This window comes from Colletotrichum jinshuiense, chromosome 5 (assembly GCF_051148585.1).
Source record: "Colletotrichum jinshuiense chromosome 5, complete sequence".
NCBI lineage: Eukaryota > Fungi > Ascomycota > Sordariomycetes > Glomerellales > Glomerellaceae > Colletotrichum > Colletotrichum jinshuiense.
Genome location: NC_139312.1, coordinates 3,188,847 through 3,201,906, shown reverse-complemented (window position 1 = coordinate 3,201,906; position 13,060 = coordinate 3,188,847). Strand labels below are relative to the sequence as shown.

Below are 13,060 nucleotides of genomic sequence, written 5' to 3'. Positions count from 1 at the left end.
ATGTTTGTGTGCAGTCTGGGGTTACGGTCGGGCCAGGAAAGGCTTTCTCGTGCTGGAGGGAGGTGTGGGTTTCCGAGCGTTCCAGAATCTCAGACGAGCCCTCGCGCGGCTGAGAAATGCTGACAGGTCAATCGAGGCTCCGATTGCAAATGGGCAAAGGCGCACACGATGTTGCCTGAGAGCGGTGTTGAGGAATTGTCAGCATTGGCATTTGTAATGTGTGAGCAAGCGGACTGTAGGGTCCGTGGCTGGTCATCGTATCTGCATACCGTGAATACCTGGTTGGACCGCTGCTAAGTTACTGCCTGCTTACCAAGGCAAATGAGAAAAAACAATTATGGACGGCATTGAATCAAGTGAAGATGATAGGCTACGTGGAAGACCGCATGCAGGTGGAGTTGCGTGGCAGCAATATACTCTCACACGCTAACGCCTGCAGGCTGTCCCTCTTAGGTGGCACAACTATCGATCAAAGCATCCACATCCGATATGGTGTAGTGGCCAACATGATGCCCTCTCATGAACTTGCGAGGTTAGGCATAGCCCCGAGTTCGATTCTCGGTTTCGGAACATTTTGCTTGCTTTTTCGTTTTTGGTTTATTATACCCAACCGACTACATTCGCTCGCATCCAGCAACCCCACTCCTTTTGTTTCGTCGCTGTTGGTTGATATTTCCCATGGGTTCATACATTCATCAATAAATGCGCAATGGTTGGGCGGAGGTCGTGTTGGAGGGGCGCGCGTTCTCTCGTGTTGCCGCACTATATCTTGTAATGCTGTATGCATCTCAAGATCCCACCGGCTCACCAGTCAACGCAAGATGCAATCAGCTGACAGCCCTGGTCGCATGCCAAAAGTAGGCTACCATACTCGTCATCAAACTAGCGAGAGCCATCACTGTAGCACCATAACGTTCAGGTGGGCGAACGCGACATGCAGCTGCCAGTTGTCAACTACTATATGGCATGCCACAGCTTAACAGATCCCGCGGGGGGCACTTGGCGGTTCCGTCGTTTCAGAGGCGACCACTAGCCACAAGACTGGCAGCTCGAGGAAACAACTGACGCCTTGGCCGTCTATATTCGTCATCTTGATATTAAACTGCACCGGTGAGTCGTCACTTGTGGAAATGTAGCTTGCGAGTCACCGTTCCTTAGTGGATGGCTACGAAAGCAGGCTCTCTTAGTGTTGGGGGTTGGCCCGGATAGCAGCGGTCGGATATAGAGTGCTTCTGCGAATTCGACAGCGAGAGCGATCGTCGACGCTCTAGCAAGGGGGACCGGGAATGTCCAAGAATTCCCCTTCTAGAAAGCCCACTCTTCGGGGAGATGACCCGAGGCGGCGGTGACGGCGGAGACAGGAGGAGATTTGAGGGTTGACAGAGAGGCAAGCAGCTCTATGCCATTGCAGCATGGCGTCGGCGAACGTGCGCGCTCCCGCTAAACTGGCGTTTGTTCGCGGGCGATCATTTAATTGAATTTGGGATCCCCAAACGGATCCAGCTCGTCTTGGCTTCGCTGAGGAGGGGGGGAGGAGGGCCATCTTTTATCGACTTTAATGACTTTTGGTCACAGACTCAATGCGCGAGTGAGGCTGTGGAGGTGCAAAGGGCGAAGGGGCAGGGCCGAAAAGGCGCGCTTCTAGAACGATCAGTCCCGGTCCCGGGATGACGGAGGCAATGGGTATAGGTGCGCCGACATATGGTTCGACGGACAGTTTTCCTAATCTTTACGCAGTTTCCTGGCCCCTGAGCAAAGGTCATGAAACAGGCAGACCCCCCGGTGCGGAGGCATGTCGGTGCCGGCGCATGAAGCGTGTGGTGCTCGCTAGCCTTCGCATTCCCGGCGGAGGAGCTCTGAATGGCCACGGTCAGAAAGAGAGGGGGGGAGGGGACCGAGGGGGATTTGCCGTAGGGATGGCAGACTCGGTAGGCGCCAAACCGGGTTCCAGGCTTTGGTGCCTTTTGTGGTCTTTTTGCATGAAGGATCAAGGCCGTTGCTGGGTGCTGCCAGGAAGGACCAGATCATGCTCAAGGGCGTGCAAGGAGGCTTGACTTGGAAGGGGAAAGGGGACGCCATCCCCATCCCTTTTGTGGATGGATGGCCTAGTTCAGCTTTGGTCTTCGCCTAGTAAGCAATAGTCGGGATGGTTCGAGGAACGGTAGTCGACCGGCTTCCTGGGCCCGGGAACCGCTCCACTTAGGCCGCCGGCGAAGACGACGACGACGACGACAACGGGATGGCATTTGGTTGGGAGAGATAATTAGATGGTGGTGAACTGGGGAACAACGGTATGGATGTGGAAAAATGGAGCGAGCTGCAAGCTCAGGTTGATCGACTCTCTAAAATCCAAAGAGGGAAAAGACACAGGGGATGGGCGCCTCTGATTGGCTCCATCGTTGCCCGGGGGGTCTGTAACGAGGCGAGCCATCTACGGCGATCTGCCCGTAAGGTTGCGGGTTTGAGGTGCTTTAACCCCCTGTAAGCCCTGGAGAGGATTGTGCAGACGTGCGACTCCATCCGGTACTCCCACGTCCCATGTCGCCCAGCGGCCTCCCTCCAAGGACGCGCCGGCACCTGGCTGCATCTCTTCCTCAGAGCCAGCATAGGAGTAATAGCGAGACATGCAGTATAGGTTGAGTCTGAAACAGAGGGACTGGCGGTGTCGCACTGCCAACCCTGTGAAAGCAGCCGTAAGTCGGTCCACGTTCTCTCAGTAAACCGCCCGGTAGTGCCCGGATCGCCGCTCTCCCATGCAGTAGCCACCCGCTTTGCCTCGTCTCTCCCCCGAGAGAAGAAACGCTCAAGCGCATCGTCAATGACAGTTACAGCCGGCATTGACCGATTTTCGGATTCTCTTCCCCCTCCCCAGGCGTCCAAAGAAATAAATGAAGTGAAATAAACCTCAATGGACGAACACTTTGTCAGACACGAACAGATGCCGAACGTCAAAGTTTTCAATGCTTCCTCTCTCCCTCTCCACCTGTACGCCGTCGCCCTCTTCCAAATTATCGCGTCTTTGGCCTGCCCTAGACTCAGACTCTAACAAGAGCTCATCAAAGCTCAGCCACCCCTTTTCTCCAGCACGGTCAGCAACTTGGCTCCGGCCCCTTCTTTACCATCCAATCCAGCCGAGAGGGAAGGGAACATGTCTGAGTCGCTCACCACCCGCCGACTGCCATCTCATCTTGCATCTCAAAGCACCTGCGGCCAACATCCTTGGTTCGTCGTCGTGTCCCCGGCTTCCTCGCCCCCCTCCCTCCTCCTCGGGCATTATCCAGCCCATGTCTTCCCCCCTCCCATCCATCCCGCTACAGTGGGATGTCAAAAGTCTCAATACACCTGATTACACGCTGCTTTAAGCCCCCATTATCCCTCCATTATATATCTTAGTTTCCTAATACTTCTAAGTTAAAAAAAAATAAAACTGTTTAAAAATAATAAAGTATAAGTAGCTATATTATTTCTCTACTAAGCTTAGTTAAGATTTAGACCTTTTATTATTATTTTAATCTATCTATATTATAATAATAAGAAAATCTAAAAAGTCTTTATTTCTAACTATAGGTTTTTAGCTTTCTATAGCTTTAAAAAGTAAAAGCAACAATATTTAAATATAAAGATTATAGTAAAGTATTTAATTATAATTTTTACTTAATTTTATAAAATACCTTATAATTAATACTTACTGTTTATTCCAAGGTAAAATTTTCTTAAGTGTATTGAGACTTTTGACATCCCACTGTACATGGTAGTGGTGGCAGTCGTCCTCGATGCCCTGCGGCTCACCGTTAAAGCCCGCGAGTCTCGAATCCCCCGAGGACAGGGACCCTCCCCTGCCCATGATCTGCTATGCCCTTAGCCCAATAATCGGTGGCCCTCCACCTGAGCCCTTGTCAGGGCCGCCTCTCCCGCACTAGGCCCACCGTCTGAGAGGTCGGACGGACAAACCCTCTGACATATACAAGACGATCGTAAACCCATGCGCTCGGTCATGGGTGATTTTTTTGTCTGTTCCTTCCGTCTCCTTCACCAAACGTGTCAGCTGCACGTCACTCTAAAACTCTATTCTGTTTTGTCTTCTCTTCTAGACGAGACGAAAGCTTGCAAGTGTCTACACTCTTTTGGCCTTGCTCATCGCCCTATCCTGCACTGACAGACTTTGGACTATACCATACAACCCCTAAACCATATTGACACATCGTCACCCTGCTTCTTCTTCCTAATCTCTTCATGTCCATGTGCCGCGCAAACCGTATTGCGCTGCTGTCCTCCGTGAGGTCATGGAGGTTGTAATCCCGCCCAGAGATCATGGGCCGTCCTACAAATATGTCTGGGACGACAACGGCGAAGTCGAGAGGATAGAAAGGTTCGCCCGGGACCGACCCGTCCTCAACCCTTCCGCGCCAACTGACACAAGCCACAGAGTTCGCGAGCGGCCGCCCAACGAGCAGAGGCAAAGTGAAGTGAGCAGACAAACGGTACAATGGCCCTTTCTCCGTCACCAGAGTTCCGTTTCCGACGTCGCCTCATCGAGGCCCTTCACCGGCTTCACGGGCAGTTTCCCCGATCCTCAGGGCTTTCCTCCCAGGGAAATTCAGACCGTCCAGCCCAAGGAAAACCCAAGGAGGGCGACATGGGCGCCGGGCAAGCGCAACTCCACAGCCACCATACTTGAGAACATCGTCCCCGACTACATTATCAACTACATCCGGGGAGAAACGCCCGAGACCATGGCGCGGCGGAGAGAGGAGCAGAAGAGACAGACGGAAAGCACCGAGGATCTTGAAGCACACGTGGCGGAGAATAATGTCGCCCAAGGACTCTACGACGAGGTAACCACAAACACCCTGTCAACGACCGGGTCTGTCGAAGATCTCGAACGGATGCTTCCTCCACAAAACGAAAAGCGAGGAGGCGGGGGCACGTTCGAAAGGATGAAGTCGGGTTGGAGGGCAGGCATCGCATTGAACATCATCATCGGCTTCTTAATCCTCATCGTCGCAATCGTGTGTTTGGTCCTCGCCCTGGTAGTCGTCGGGATGGTTCGGGGCGAGAGCAAAATTTACAAGGGCTCTTGCGCGACGGCGGATCAGGTCAAGATTGGACTCTTTGTCGCCATCAACGTCGTCACCATCGTGCTTCTGGCCGCCGCCAACTACGTCTTCCAAGTATTGAGCAGTCCCACGCGCATCGAGATGGAGATGGCGCACGACGGGAGGCGATGGGTCGACTTCGGGATCCCATCTTTCAGAAACCTGCGTTTCATTTCGAAACCGAGGGTTGTCATGACGGCCATCATCATGTTGGCGGCCGTCAGCACCCAAGTAATGTGCGTGAAAACTTTTTGCCGAGTCTCTCTGGTTGGATTTTTGCTAACTTCTCACCCCAGTTATAATGCTGTAATATTTACAACACAGCCTGCCTACGCCCACCAGGTAGCCTTCGTCACACAGGACTTTCTCGCCTCGGGCCAGTTCAGCAATTCGTCGGATACCAACGCCGCCGGCCTCTCGAGAAACGATATCCTGGACCTACAGGACCAGGCTTCCCGGGGCCAGCTGACGAAACTCACGAACGTCGAGTGTGCGAAGCAGTTTGGCGGCGTCTTCCAGGCTGACTTCAGCGCCGTGGTACTGGTGACGGATGTCGTTGCGCCCAGCAACTCGCTCGTCCAGACCCTGGAGTCGGGATCGTCCCTCTCCCCATTCATCAACCAGGACGACCCCTCCGAAATCAAGATCAACAGCTCTTCGGTCGAGAACTGCCTCGCTCGCCCAGACTCTGCCGAGTCTTGCCAAGTGGTCCTTAACGGCTCCCTCCTGGGCGTCATCGCCATCCTCAACCTCGTCTCCGTTTCGGCCATCGGCGCCGTCTACTTCTTCACAGGTTTCGAGCCCCTCGTCACACTTGGCGATGCCCTGGCATCCCTCATCAACATGCCCGACCACACCACTCGCGGCATCTGCCTTCTCGACAAGAAGGATGTCAAGCAAGGCCGCTGGGGTTACCGCGAGGCAAAGTATTGGGTTTCCAGGGAGCATTTCTGGTTCCAAACCCCCGGCCTGTCTCTTTGGGGGTACTGGTTCATCACCTGGGCTGCCCCCGCAGGCCTCGCGGCTGGGGCGCTCGCCGTCTCTCTGAGCAAAGACACGGCAGCCAGCCTAAGTGCGTTTGGGAGCGCACATCCTCATGAGATGTATACCATACCGAACGGAGGCGCTCGCGCAGGCGTCGCCATCATCGCCGCCCTCCCTCACCTCCTCCTGGCGGCCCTCTACCTCTCCACCAATGCCGTCATGTCGTCCTATTTCCTCTCCCATGAGATGAGCCAATATGCGCTGCCAGGCAACATGCTGCCCCTGCGTGTCAGCTCCGGCCGTCCCCGCGGCGTACAGACTACGAGCCTCTACCTCACCCTTCCGCGCCCCTGCTCCTGGCTCCTCCTCCTCCTCTTCGCCGCCGCGGGCTTCGTCCTGAGCAATGCCGTCATCATGATCTCCGTGGACTTCCACAAGGCCGCCAAGGACGAAAAGTCCCCCCCTTCCATCAACGGCATTGGATTCAGCGGCGTTGGTCTACTCGCCTTCCTCGCCATCCTTGTCGCCATTGCCGGGTTGGTGCTCGGCATGGGCCTCCGTCGCGCGGATCCCTCGCCGACGAGCGTGGATGGCGAGTCGGCGGGCAACCCCCTCGTCCTTCGGGGCGGAAGCTGCTCCGCCGTCATCAGTGCGCGGTGCCACCGCCCCGCGAGGGACATCGGCGCGGCGTTCCGCCACGTTGGGTGGGGTGTGGTCGACGGACACGAGCGCACCACCACCTTTGCGCACGCCACGTTCTCCAGCCTGCCCATGAGCGTGCTGGACCTGAACCGGGGCTACGCTTAGCCGGTTCTCTCTTTTTTTAATGGCGCCGATTCTGGTCACCCATTTTTTTGTTTATTATTTATGTTTAACGACCTCTGCTTTGCTCGGCGCGTGTCGCTTGGTCCAACCACGCTCCGTCGTCCCATGTTTCTGCTCGAATTTGTACATATCCAGGACTTGACAGTACACTTTCTCTGTCAAGTGTCCTGGAGCATCTTTCTGGTTGGTTTTTTTTGGGAGGGGATGGTGGGAAACAAAAAGCGAGTTCTGGGAAGCATTTTAATGGTGTTAATAGGTGTTAATAGGTGTTAATAGGCGCGGTGTTTTTGTGTGGGCATATTTGTTGATGCCTTTTTTGCGGCGGCGGCGGGACAAAACGCACTCTGGATGTGTGGTATGGCTGGGACAAGGAACTGGCCGGTTCACTGATGATTATGTCGTTGTTTTTTTTTCTTTCTGGTACAGAGTCGACGAGATGGATAGAGTGCGCGTAGTTACTTTTTTATACCCTAGTGTTTTGCTCGGTTGGTCAGGAAGCAGATTTAGAAGGCAGAGCAGGACCTCTCTGGACGAGGTCGGCGAGAAATGAAACAACAGTCGAGAAGATGATTATTGCATTTTGCCCGAACGTATCGAGAATGTGTGATGCTGTCGCCTACTTGGCTTGCCTGGTCGGCGATACGGATCCGGTGTGTATGCGATCTCAACCTAGACGACTCCGCCGAGCTATCTATCCATCTACCTGCTCCACCGCGTCAGAGAGGAGTCGAGATTGTGTACATGTCCTAAAGACTCGTGTAGATGGGCTTGGTCTCGCCGTTCTTTTCGTAATCAGCAGGACGACCAAAAGACACCATATTTGGCAACTTGTCCCGCGGAAGTTGGATTCGTCCACGAGGTGTGATAAAGTCGCAGTGCTCGTTGGAGGAGAGGAAGCACATCAATGAAATGGGACGGAATTCCATGATGATTTTGCGTTCATAAAGATGATAATCATGGTTTCTTGTCTTTATCCTTTCTATATAGGATATGTATTTGTAGTTTAAGGCCTTCTAGCCCTCCCGACCCGGTTCCCAACCTGTACCCCGACCCAAAACGCCCAGAATACCATCTGAACCCCTCGTTATACACACGCGCACGCTATGAATTCCATGAGGATATACCCCCCTTAGCCCAAAAAGCAAAGAAAAAGAGAAAATAAAATGGGAATATGGAAAAGAAGATCCCCAAATATTGAACATCACCACCTAGGCAAAGACGGGAGGCACCATGGCCTTCTCGATGCTGGGCGATGCGACGCTGAAGACGTCGGGCCAGAGGAACATCTTCTCCTCCTGCGGCGACATGGCCACCATGCGTGGGATGGCCGACTTGCTCGACATGCGCCTCCACATGTTGGCGCGCGGGTTGAAGGCGGCGGGCATGCCCTTGCCGCCCGTCTTCTTCTCGTCCTCCTCCCGGATGCGCTGGATCTCCTTTTGGATGTCGGCAAAGGTATCAAAGGGGATGTAGGTGATGGAGTTCTCGACGCAGTACTCCTCGAGGCGCAGGCCCCTGCGGGCGAAGAGGACGTCGGCCTGGCGCGCGGCGGGGAGGTCTGAGACGCCGTCGCCGATGAAGACAATGAGCGGGATGGTGCCGTCCTCGCACTCCATCTCGGCCTGCTCACGCGCCTCGCCCATGGAGAGGGCCTTGTCATGGCCGAGCTCGTTGTCGTGGCGCCAGATGGGCTTCCACGCGGAGCCGTCGTCGGTGATCTCGGCCTCGTTGGCAACGATGTCGATGTGCGACGACGCGTCCTCTCCCAGGAATGTGTCGAGAACCCGCCTCAGAATGGGCTTGAGGCCGGCAGAGATGACGTTGAAGGGAATCTCATTGTCGATGCAGAACTTGTGGAACTCCTGGAAGGCCGGGTCGATCTCGAGCGTCTTCTCCATGACCTCGAAGCCATCGTCGAAGGGGACGTTGAGGGAACCCCACATCTCCTCGGAGACGTCGCGGAAGGATCGCTCGCCCGTCTTGATCTGCTCGTCGAGGATTTCGCGCTGTTTGGAGCCGCACCCATGGTTGTCGAAGAGGATGTGGCCAGTGTCCTGCATGAAGATTGTCCCATCAAAGTCTAAATCTCTTTGTTAGTGGGGTGGCAAGAGGACCCCCACGGAGGGGGCGGGAGGACTGTCGATCGCTCGTACCTGAGAAACAGATGATCTTGCGCTTCTTGGTTTCTGAGAGGGACTGCAGTCCAGACTGCGCGGCGGCCTTGACCGCGGAGGGAGAAATGGCGATAGGCATCGTGGTAAGGATGATATTCGTGAGATTCTTGGGTGGATACGTGGTGTAAGTGTCGAAGATGAGCCGTGCTTGTTAATACTTTATCTAGTCTTGTTGCGAAAGGCTTGGATGCTAGTTATTAGCATGTGCCTCGGAAGAGTTGCCTAGGGAGGTGTCCTGATTTATAGAAAAGCCAATGCTATAATAGCGTCACCGAACTCTCGACCGACCCGAGAGCGGCAGCGGCGAAAAGAAGAAAAAAGCGCATATTCAGCTTTCACGATGACGCTCTAGAGGTAGTTTCACACCCCCTTTCCCCGAGCCCTCCGCAAAATACGAGAGACGTCACGGCGCGCCAACCTGCATGGGAGACGACCATGGGAGGAAAAGGAAGCCAAGCCAAGGCCAGCCCACGACTCCGCTCGTGGAAAAGCCGCTTCCGGGATGCTAAGGTACCATGGCAAGCGGCCGTGGCGCCGACTCGGACGGCGTCAACGGGCGCACTGCAGACTTCCAGCCACCAAAGGACGCTACTACGATGACGGCGTCTCGCAGGCTCGTAGCATCTGGCTTTTCCGAGCCAAACCCAATCGGGTGGGCTTTTAGCGCGACGATGGTCGTGCCAGGTCGCCATGATGACTGGTTGACTTTGCCCTCCTCTCTCAAAACTGATGGTCAGGCAGGTTGCCACACTCCCACCATCACGGAAGGCGGCCGGCAGTCTCCTTGACAAATAGGCCTTGTCTATGTGGCGGGCTGCCACTCGGGGCTTCCCACAAAGATCCAAAGTCTCGCAGAGCCGCTTCTGATCGTCAGGAGATTTCCCATAACATCCCGGACCAAGCCCTGTGGAATTACAGAGTTTTTTTTTAGGAGGAAAAAATAAAACACTTCCTCTCGATGCTGGTAATCGGAAACAGATGAGCGGATAACCCCGTTTCCGACATGTGCGAAAACCTAAAGACGGTCGATAGACGCTGCAAGGATCCGATACCTCGGCCAGCGGGCCCCTAGGTTCGTCCAGCAGTGAGATCGGGAGGCAACATGATACCTACCGGTACATCCGTCCCTCCCAAAGTCGACGGGGCAGAACATTCCAGCCCCGGACGACGCAGTCAAGCCTGGCCCTGGACGCATCTGTAGACGGGGGGGATTGGATCTGACGACACAATGCCGCCGAGGGCGGAGTTTCCAAACTCCCACCCCACCCACTGCGCGCCAAGCTGAGTGAGCAAGCAAGCAAAGGGGGGAGAAAAGTCTCTAAAATGGAGGATACACCAGCCGGGCTGGTGCTCCAATTCCATGATGCCTGCAAGGATGGGAAGCCCCAGGCGTTCCTTGCCCACAGCGGAAGGCGTCCTGGGAGCATGTGGCATTTGGTTGGAGGATAGGAAACCGAAGATTTTGGTGGTTTGAGCTATGATGTCATTTCCTTCTTGGTGGGGCATCGTTCTTGCTGGTCCTATCTGCAGTTTACGTGCATTTACATAGTACCTTCAACAATGTGCGCGCTAGCCAAGTTACCATGTCGCAAAGTAACGCGATGCGCTGCAGGCTTGGCTTAGCTACCTGTGTCGCCGTCGCTTTTCCTGCACTCCAGCCTGTCTAGCCCAGAGCCCGTGGAGTCGTGCATATGCATTATCAAAGGGGCTTGAGGCCTAGATCGAAACAATCGAAAGCGGGCACACTGAAGCCAAGAAGTGAGCCTCCAATGGATTCCATCCCATCTGCAGCCGTCCGGGTTTGCTATTCGTCTGACGCATGGCTGGGCTTCAGAGACTGCCTTGCCATGCCATGACATGCGGTTGCGTGAGCAGCATCCTTTAGTCGTTGGAGATCTATGTCGGTATGGCGGTGAACACACGGAGGTGCGTTGCGCGGGAATTAAACCGGACCAGTGGGAGCCCATATGCCATATCGAGGGCGTCTTATCGCTGACCCTCACTGCATCAAACACTTCGTCGTCAACCGTGGTTTTGTCACCGCTGAGCCCTGGATACCAATGTTAACTTATCGTGCGCGATGACGAACAAGGCACCCTCTGCATCTCTGAAGGGATATTTGCATGTGTTTGCGGGGTTGTTGAAGCCCCTCGTTGACCATCATCATGTTACAATTAAACAGCTGCATGCATTGTGCCGCCTCTGTTCCCTAGTCCTTCGAGCCCTGCGTATTATTTGGTAGTCCTTGAGTATCCCTCGATGCTTCGGTGTCCACAAGGCCAGACCGGTTAAACAAAAGCCGACGTTGTGCGCCGAGAAACATGGTGGCAACATAGGACTGCCCTTCGTCGCCCTAAACAACCCCCGCCGGAAGACTCGCTCCGTCGGCAAGAATCTTAGACCGCATGCCCATTTGGAAGCCCGATAGTTAGGCCATGGCCAACGATGTCCGCTCACGATATCGGACTTTCTGTTGTGAGAGCGAACCCTGACTCGAGCAGAGATCGTCACGCAAATCGGCGCTTAGTGCTAGTGAAGGATTAGGAAGGTCATGATGTCAATCTGCCGCCTTCCAAAGCCACCGATCCGTTCACTCGGGCGAGCTTGGTCCACCGGCCTGCCGAAGCCGGCCAACCCCCCACTCCCCCGGAGCGTATCATGCACGCCCCGGAACTCAGGGGTGGCCAGGTGAGGCCGACGAAACAATGGGCCATTCGAGCCCTGCTGATCACTGGCGGGTGGCGCGTATCTGGCCAAAGAACCGACTTCTTGGACAACGAGGATAGGGATGGGCATCTTCAAGCGGAATGTAGTAATTCGGGTGGTCTCGTTGCGCTTTTCCGAGCCGTTGTATCCATTTGAGTGCCTCTAAACCGTACGCCTAACATTATGCCTCATCAGCAGTACATCACTCTACAGCCTATGCCGACACCTTGGCGCTGTACTTGGTCGCCGCCTTGTCGAACAGCGCACTCTTCTCCTCCAGGTCCACGAGGAACTGGTGCTTGGGGTCTGCCGCCTTCAGTTTTCTGTGTTCATGTGGTCAGCCATTCGTCTCAACACATTTCTGCAAAGGACGCCGGAACTTACTCCGTGAGCTCGTTGGAGTCCTTGCCCTCAATAACCGTCAAAACCAGCAAGTTAGCAATGGCCGAAGCGTAGCTAGAGTCCTTCGCGAGGGCCTGATCCAATGCAGCCTGCGCCTCCTCTGTCCGTCCAAGGTGCAGCTCAGCGACGGCCTGGGAAACGAGTGTCGCGACGGACGATGTTGCCGGCGCCTGCGCAAGCTCCTCGAACACGTAAAATGCCTGTTGGTACTTGTCTCCGCCCTGCTTTCTCTTAGTATCGCCCCTCTACCAGCAGTGCATGTTCCATACCTGTCGCAGACCAACCCATGACTCGGCCACATTGACGAGCAGACTGTCCTGTGCCCATCTTCTGGCAGCGGTAACCTCCTTGAGGGCGAGGTCGTTCCGGTTCTGTTGCAGGTGGATCTGAACGATCAGGGCAACGGCATCGACTGCGAACCAGAGGTCAGCACAAGTCATCTCATGGTATACATAGACCTTCCCAACGTACGGCTTCCCTGGTGCTGTGATAACAGCGCAAGCGCCTCCTCCGACTTTCCTGCAGCCTGCAGGACTGTGCCTCCGACAATCTGAACCGTGGTGTTCTCTCCCTCGGACGCGGCGAGCTTCTCGATCGTCTTCACGGCAGAATCCGTCTTTCCAAGCGCGCTCTCGGCGAGGGCACCAAGAGCAATCAATTCGGGCTCCTTCTCTCCCTGCACGTCGGCGATGACATCTTCGGCCTGGCCAAGGGCCACGCGGGCTCGGAGAGCTAGGACTCGGGCGGGGAGCGCATTTTCAGGAGACAGGGACGAGGTGTCGTAGTCGATGACCTCCTGGTACTGGCCCTGGTGGAAGTAGTTGTGGATGTTGATCAATTCGCCTTCGGCAGAGTAGGGATCCATGTTGACGG

The 13,060-nt window shown here is 55.0% G+C and overlaps 3 protein-coding genes across 3 annotated transcripts; 1 reads left to right on the top strand and 2 right to left on the bottom strand.

Moving 5' to 3' along the window:
* Nucleotides 1-4,283: 4,283 nt before the first annotated feature.
* Nucleotides 4,284-6,887, top strand: EsH8_V_000796 (uncharacterized protein; the record flags this gene model as incomplete). The annotated part of the gene is made up of 3 exons (XM_083273312.1): nt 4,284-5,332; nt 5,393-6,168; nt 6,232-6,887. 3 exons carry the CDS (start codon nt 4,284-4,286, stop codon nt 6,885-6,887), a joined length of 2,481 nt encoding a protein of 826 aa, XP_083126027.1.
* Nucleotides 6,888-8,113: 1,226 nt separating this feature from the next.
* On the bottom strand, nt 8,114-9,158 carry EsH8_V_000795 (uncharacterized protein; the record flags this gene model as incomplete). The annotated part of the gene is made up of 2 exons (XM_083273311.1): nt 8,114-8,985; nt 9,059-9,158. The coding sequence occupies 2 exons, from the start codon at nt 9,156-9,158 to the stop codon at nt 8,114-8,116; spliced, it is 972 nt and encodes a 323-aa protein (XP_083126026.1).
* Nucleotides 9,159-11,999: 2,841 nt separating this feature from the next.
* On the bottom strand, nt 12,000-13,052 carry EsH8_V_000794 (coatomer subunit epsilon; the record flags this gene model as incomplete). The annotated part of the gene is made up of 4 exons (XM_083273310.1): nt 12,000-12,108; nt 12,170-12,408; nt 12,457-12,599; nt 12,659-13,052. The coding sequence occupies 4 exons, from the start codon at nt 13,050-13,052 to the stop codon at nt 12,000-12,002; spliced, it is 885 nt and encodes a 294-aa protein (XP_083126025.1).
* Nucleotides 13,053-13,060: the final 8 nt, after the last annotated feature.